This window comes from Coregonus lavaretus (assembly GCF_964263955.1).
Source record: "Coregonus lavaretus genome assembly, chromosome: 29".
Lineage (NCBI taxonomy): Eukaryota > Metazoa > Chordata > Actinopteri > Salmoniformes > Salmonidae > Coregonus > Coregonus lavaretus.
In genome coordinates, this window is record NC_140016.1 from 10,961,147 (window position 1) to 10,968,523 (window position 7,377).

Genomic DNA, 7,377 nt, shown 5'->3' on the forward strand with positions numbered 1-7,377 from the left:
CAACATTTAACAAATATTATTATCCACAAAGCTTGAGGTAAAAACGATATGGTTTATTTCTAATGTGTCACGTAATGCTTATATCCTTCAACAGGTCTATGGTGATCCCAGTGTTCAGCGTGCCTATGACAATGTGCAGTTGGGATAACATTACCATAACCTGTCATCTTTCTTACCATAACACACTGCTGTAGTTAATTGCTGCATAGAAGGGCTTAGTTTAATGTTGTTTTTGCTCTCACCAGTATCATTGGAAATAGACGTAACATCATTGTTATTGTTGTTTCAAGATAAATAATTTAACATGGTGAAAACTGGTTTCCTGAAGGCGGAATATTGAGTGTGAGATCAAGTTGTGGCCTCACGACTGGAAGATTGAAGTTGCATTCCAATTACTTGGCGTGTTTTTACAAGTTTGGATCTGAAAAACAGAAGAATAGAATGTGTTTTATTTGCACTTTGTATAACAGGTGGTCGGTCTAAGAAGCTGCATTTGTATGTGTTCAGTACATCTATTTTCTTTTAGTAAAGGACTCTTGAAGTATTGTTGTATGATTTGATTATCTTGGACTTCATCTCCAAATTAATGTAGTCTATTTTTACTTCAGTGTAATGTCTAAACTGGAATGACTAACTTGCATAGGTGATTATTGACAGAAACAGTTTAAATATTCCATTTGAATGTAATTTTAGAATTTGCCAAAACTTAACCCTAACCTAACATGCAAAAGATATATGATAATAGTGAATGTTGATTCTATGATTGTATAGACCTCTTTTAAGAGTAAAAGCTGCTTTCTGTGTGTGATACTTGGACAAGATATGCAGTGTTAGGCTTTTTATGGCACTGAACATGAAAGAGGTATTGCAGAGATGATCAACACATTTACCACCTGTTGTGATAAAAAAGAAAAATCCTTGAATTAACTGATGCATGCTTCATACTCAGGATGTTAACAAAACATAAGAAAGTAAATAGTTGAGTTTCCGCAGTTTCATGTATTATACCAGTTTTTCTCTCTTGTAAACGTTGTAAAATCACTGTTGCATAACAATCATTTTAATAAGGGCTATATTGATATTCTTTGATTTGAAAGGATTCCTGTGTGTTCCTGTGGCATCGGTGAGGATACCATTGGCTTTTAGACATCACCAACCGGTCTTCTTTTTGATGTGTCAGTGTGCTTGCCATGTCAAGTGCTCCTGTAATGTTGTTTATTGTCAAACTGCCAGCCAAAGATCCTGTTTTTCTCCAGAGGCCTGACACACTGGCCTATGATCTTCAAAACCAAGCCTCGGTTTCAGAACGTTTGCTGCATTCTCAATTCAACTCCATTCAAATATGGAAGTGCTGCAGAAATAATACAGCGATTGCTCCAGCTGTTCCATACCTTGTGAGGGTTCTGTTCTGATTGTACTCCTGTGGTCCTTTTAAATTACATTTTGTGTATGGAAATGACTCATCAGCATCAGTTTTCCTTTTGGTAAATGGCTCAAATGTATGCTTGTTTTGAAATGCATTAGAGCTAAAACCTTGTCAATCTATATTTAAAAAAAATATTTTATCTGTGCATGATATGGAGAAAATGACCTTTATGAACATGTGAGGCTATGTACTGTACTGTGATGCCTTATCAGATAAATACAGTGATGCCATGTTCAGTCTGTTTATATCACTATTATTGACTGTTCTTGTACCTTTCTCCCATATCGGTCTCAATAACCTATAAGGTATATAATTAAAAATATCACTGTTAAACATAGATCTCAAACTCACTCAAATCAAGTTCTTATATGTTAGAAAAGTTTGAAGCCTTTATTTACAAAAGCTTTAAAAACAATCTCTTGTATATTGCATTTTTTTTTTTTTTTTTTACATATGAATAATGTAATGAGAGGGGGATGGGGGGGATGGGGGGGGGTCTCATCACATGAAAACAACCAACCAGTACAATAAATTAAATATTAAAATAACATAAATGTAGCTACAATTAAGGCTGAGTTTGGTGGAAAAAAGGAAAAAGTTGTTTTCATAATAAAGATGTTAAGTGAAAAAGAAGAGAAGGCAACGAAGAGGAACATTCCAGAAAAACTGTTAGCTTTTCATATAAAATCAAGGATCTGCTTAGGAGCTTTAAAGTGCAAAATGTCTACAGAAAATGTTTGAAAAACTAAAATCCCTTGTTTTCTCTTCAAGCGCTTTATGTGAAATCTAAATGAACCAACCAGCCCCTCTAACCTGCTTTCATAGAAAAAACTACATGATATTAAGCACACACACACACCTTGGGTACGTGTGGAGATAGTTCCTATTGAACCAACAAATTCACCAACCATCTAAAGTGAGAAGAGCTTATGACAAAGAGCTTCCTAAATGGTATATATGCTTTTGTTCTTTCATTATTCCAGTCGTCGAAGTAACTGACTGGAGCAGACCATCCAGAGAGATCCCAGTGATGCTGTCATGACAGCTGTTTGTTGGCTTCCTCTTCGTAGGCGTTCCCTGTGCCATTCTGGACGTATGCAGAGCCTGAACCCAGCCCGTACAAGTGACCACAGTACTTTGCATCGTCGATATGATCCTCAAAGAACATCTAAGAAAATATGTGATGTCATCAGATACAGGAAGAAGTATACTAGTTTGTTCAACAGTCATTTGGAGCTATATATTGACTCAGATAAATGTATATGTAGCTAGGTTTCCATCCAATTGGCGACAGATTGTCATGCGAATATTCTAAAATCCGCAAAGAAAATGTGAATTTTCCCACCAGTGGTGTGTTTCCACCAAACCGACTTATAGTGGATAAAAAGGCCCACACACATCGTGTGACTCCACGTTTACGTTGATATGATGGTTATTATATTCATATTTGTTTCCACCGCAATTTCTCGCATAATTAATTTTACAGACACAAAAAGATCCTACCATGTCAAACAAACAAATGATCTGTCGGAATTTATAAAAATTTACCGAAACGTCCTGTTTCCATCACAGCTGTCAGGATTTTTTTTTATATGGTATGACTTTACTCCCATAAAAACTGTGGATGGAAACATGGTTACTGAAAGGAATATATGTTTTTAATACCATCTGGTGGCTCTTTGAAGAAATGCAAGTTGTGAGTAATCTCCCTGTTCTATGATCCATTCGCACAAACATATCTCACCCTATTCCCTTTATAGGGCACTACGTTTGATCTGGGCCCATAGGCCTTTGGTCAAAAGTTGTGAACTATATATTGAATAGGGTTCCATTTGGGAGACACCCATGGATAGAGTACCTCTCTCATCTTGAAGAATGCCATGCCTGTCAGTAGTGAGTCTGAGCCAGCTTGGTGCTGGGGGCCAATCCTCTCCAGCTCCAGCTGCTCTGCCACTTCCTGTAGCCCACCCTGTCAATCAAACCACGCCCTGTCAATCACTCACAGATTCTGCTAATCTAGCCATGTCTCTAATGCATTTAAAGACTATCAATCAAAACTTGTGGCCTAGTTAGCTCTCTGAAAACTCATTGCATACAGAGCTGAGTAATACTTTCTTTGTTATGATGTGCTGAAGTTACCTTGAGGTTTTTACAGCTCTTCATGAGGTACTTGACATCATATATGATGGGGAAGAACAGGCGAAGGATCTCAAAGAAGTCCACTTCCTCTTCGGGCAGGTTAGAGTTGGACAGAATCTTGATCAGATATCCAAAGTCATAGCCACTGCAAACAGAAAAATAAACAAAATGCTTAGGTCTAAGATGATTGATTTTAATTTAATAATGGCCAAGTCTTTAACAGATGTGGCATATAACATACACGTGTGCTTAGAAATGGCCTACCTGTGGAAAGAAAGCCACTTGACGCCCTCACAGAGCACCACGCCTGAGGTCATGAGCAGTTCAGCCAAGTACAATGTCTCGATCCCCTCCTCCTCGTGCTTCTTGAACTGGATGCCTGATGTCGTCAAGAGCTCGATGGAGTCCTGTGCATACATGTCCTCCCTAACGACGGAAAGAGAGACATGTCACACTCACACCTAGGCTACACATTTATAGCAGGCTTTCTTAAACTATGGGACGGGACCCAAAGTGGGCCCTGGTCATGTGAGAGGTGGGTCACGAGTTATGAGAATACATCTATAATAACACAATTTCTTCTTAATTTGGGTCGTTGGAGGAAGATTTGGGTCACGGGAGAATAGTACATTTCTATTTTGTGTCAACAGCTGAAAAGGTTTAAATACCCATGATTTATAGCAATGAATGTAACGGCTATAAGAACAAGGGGTACACTAAGCATTTATTTACATTTTACTCATTTAGCAGACGCTCTTATCCAGAGCGACTTACAGTTAGTGAGTGCATACATTTTCACACTGGCGTGACTAAGTTGTTGTTGCTGTGTAAGTGGACGCAGTACAACTATATCTCTTCTTCAATGTCTGATACACTGCTGATAAGCCTTTAGTTTTACTTCCACAATATAAACAAGTTACATGTAAACAACCAAATACTCCTGAAAACACTGTCTTCAGTGCTGCACCAAAACAAACAAGAAAATAAAACCCAGTACCTGCGATATGCTTGAAAGTAAAGAGAGAATGCATTTATGAAATATGTCCATATAAACATTTGAAAAATGACTTTGGAGAGGCACTAGGAGAAAAGCAAGTAAATTAGCTCGTTGGGAACGTAAGCAGCTTCTCATGTGACAGGTGCAGCCTATTAGGTGGCTCAAGTGAAAGTCTTGGCCGCATGGTTTCTAAACAATCTTGGTCACATTTTCCTTTACCTGAACGGTGTGCAGGCAGTGCAGCTGCAGTGTGACAACGTTCACTCCCATATGGAGGTCCTGAGCTAGCTCTGGTCCAGGGCGTTCAATGTGGCTTGCAGACACTGATCCTTCAAATGGCCTGGACCGGAGCTAGCCATGAGCGTGACCCTGATTGTGTGGAGTATCAACACTGAACATAGGCCTGTTCTACCTTGGTTTCATACATCATATGAGCAGGTTTGTTTGTGCCTTTGCCCATCAGTCCAGAAATGTAGGCTAGTCAAACTCTGTACTATAATAATATCACCTCAATAACAGACTACATCAAATGGACTTCCTTTTTGTAGTTAACTTTAATGCAGAGATTTCAAGTTATAAAAAATGTAATTCCTCAAGAAAGTACCAGACAATACATGCATGTAAACGTTACAATCATCTTTAAAACCTTCCATGGTAAAAAAAGAAAGAAAGGTTCTTCCTTTTCTCCTAGTGCCTCCAAAGAACCGTTGCTATGAAACTTCCCCTGTTCTGTTGGTGCTGTACAAGAGGCATAGCTGAGGCCTCTATAACATGGGCAAGTCAAGTCTTGATACAATAAGTCGAAAAATGATAGACATCATAGAAAGGGGAATGCTTACGTGAGGTTAAACTTAAAATTGAACTGCCATGTTGAAGTTCCTGGTGGATATTCACCCTGTTCATTCATAAAGGTAAGGCCCAGCTGGATAATCTTTAGCAAGTCTACATTACATCGCAGTAACTGGTACTGGTAGTCAGCATTGCTTCTGAACTCTCCAATCGGTCTCGCAACTACACCTGGAAACTCTGTGTCCTACGAACAGAACACAAAGCAATAGAGAAGGCAAAAATGGAGCAGCGGCACGTAATGTTCAGCACATATCTGTCAGTGTCAACCAAGATGCCTTTGATCAGAAGTCTTCATAACTTACCATGGCAATGTAGTTGTATTTTCGAATGACCTGGCGGATCCTTTTGAGTTCTTCATCCAGGTTGTCAGCCCAAACCTCACATATTCTTTGGCTATGATCCACAGTAGCCGCTGGCATAGTGCCTGCTCTACATGCAAGGCATCAAAAACAAACTAACTCTCCTTAGAGAAACTGACCATGGAATTGTGGTCCTTCTTTATTTGTTTGACCTGGGGATAAACAACAAACAATGTCAGACTACACAATAACCCTGTGAGATTTCTTGCCACATACTCAATGCTTACATTAAAACATCTAGCTAGCTAAGATACTGTGTAACTTACTGACTGAGCCAGATAGCTAATGCTGTAGCTAACAATATAGCTGTTAGGAGGACATTACTATGTTTTGATGTTACTGGGGCAAATAACTGGCCAGCTACCTTTTTAGCAGGCTGTGATGACAGGCACCCATCTAGTTATCAAACTAAGCTACCTGTCCCACTAGCCTACTAGCTAGTTAGCTAGCAAGCACTTCTGCTAGCTCACCCCCCATATAGGAAACTGCAAACCTAGAGTGGGAACAGGATGCGTTTCTCTTCAGTTACAATGATATCATAGTGTTTCATCACCTTTTATAATGCCCAACCCTAGCACACCTGTCAGCTAGCTAGTTAAAATATGTGGCTGGCAGCTGGCTAGCAAATCTAGCTAACGTTAACTTAGCTGGCTAACCAACTCCTAATATGGCTTGAATTTCAACCTTCCCGACTTAGCGTTCGCTAAACAAGACATGTGCAATTAAAAGTGAACCGTTCAAAAACTCCCAATTACCTTGTTTAAAAACAATCAGGGCCTTTTAACTAACTTTTAAACAGTTTTATATTCCAAATACCGACAGTCATTGATATCAACCCACAGCTGCCACCTCTGAACCTCCATTAAAACGTCATCACGCAAGCAATGACGTCACGAAAGTAAGCACGTTGGCCTTTGGCGTCCAAGGACTGGGGCGTATTCATTACGCCGATTCTGTTCCAAAACGTTTGTTAAACGGAAGCAAACGGAACGAAACGGGGCGGGATTTACCTGACTTTGTCCAATAGAAACTCTCGTTTTAGTTGTTTTGCAACTGTTAGGACTAATATTTACACCCCTGGTTCCTTTTCGTCCCTTCTTCCCTTTCTTCTTATTCTGCTTCTGCTTCTTCTTCTTCTTCTTCTTCTTCTTTGTCAAGGTTTATTGGCAGACTACACCCAAAAATATGTATTGCCGCCACCTACTGTGCGGGATGAAAACAACAAAAGTCCCCCAAAAAGTAACATTGTCGGGGTGGGCAAAAATATCCATACAGAGCAGGTGCGTAACTACCAGGGGAGAACGACTCCAGCCTTCGCATTGAGGAGTTCAAGTTGAGGCCGACCACGGTACTGCAGGCATTGTTTCCAGAAAGCAGGATCCCCATTATAGGAAATGGGGAAATGGCGATCGTTGTGGTCAATATTCGTGGATTTATATATTTTTTAAACGAACACGATCGTGATACTAATAATTGCTTTTATTTCAGCAGATGTATGACCTTGAACCAATTACTTTAAAATCACACACAGATTAAGTTAAAAGGATAATTTAGTTGCTAATGGCAGCCTGCAGTACTTCTGTCAGCATTCAACTTGAGATACTCAA

At 39.5% G+C, this 7,377-nt stretch overlaps 2 protein-coding genes across 8 annotated transcripts in view; one reads left to right on the top strand and one right to left on the bottom strand.

The window, feature by feature from the left end:
* Window positions 1–1,677, top strand: part of zdhhc2 (zDHHC palmitoyltransferase 2) — a 33,874-nt gene extending 32,197 nt beyond the window's left edge. Inside the window, exon 13 of the mRNA XM_084147177.1 lies at window positions 95–1,677. The gene's annotated coding sequence lies outside the window, so the exon portion shown is untranslated. The remainder of the gene's footprint in view (window positions 1–94) is intronic.
* Window positions 1,678–1,792: 115 nt separating this feature from the next.
* Window positions 1,793–6,919, bottom strand: cnot7 (CCR4-NOT transcription complex, subunit 7). 7 transcript variants are annotated; one of them, XM_084147179.1, is made up of 7 exons: window positions 6,781–6,919; window positions 5,714–5,922; window positions 5,402–5,595; window positions 3,830–3,991; window positions 3,566–3,710; window positions 3,285–3,395; window positions 1,793–2,594 (listed from the first exon to the last, which is right to left on the bottom strand). In XM_084147179.1, the coding sequence occupies exons 2-7, from the start codon at window positions 5,828–5,830 to the stop codon at window positions 2,463–2,465; spliced, it is 861 nt and encodes a 286-aa protein (XP_084003305.1). In that variant the 5' UTR covers window positions 5,831–5,922; window positions 6,781–6,919; the 3' UTR covers window positions 1,793–2,462. The 7 variants fall into 7 exon arrangements, with proteins under 7 accessions (XP_084003305.1, XP_084003304.1, XP_084003306.1 ...); XM_084147178.1 differs by having other exon boundaries at window positions 6,526–6,919; XM_084147180.1 differs by lacking the exon at window positions 6,781–6,919 and adding an exon at window positions 6,135–6,302.
* Window positions 6,920–7,377: the final 458 nt, after the last annotated feature.

Excerpts from the sequence above, each read along its gene's own strand:
- cnot7 (XM_084147179.1), bottom strand. The coding sequence starts at position 5,830 with ATGCCAGCGGCTACTGTGGATCATAGCCAAAGAATATGTGAGGTTTGG. Across the intron at positions 5,596-5,713 it reads AATACAACTACATTGCCATG|GACACAGAGTTTCCAGGTGT; the intron begins GTAAGTTATGAA and ends TTCTGTTCGTAG. Across the intron at positions 3,992-5,401 it reads AATTTTAAGTTTAACCTCAC|GGAGGACATGTATGCACAGG; the intron begins GTAAGCATTCCC and ends TTCCGTCGTTAG.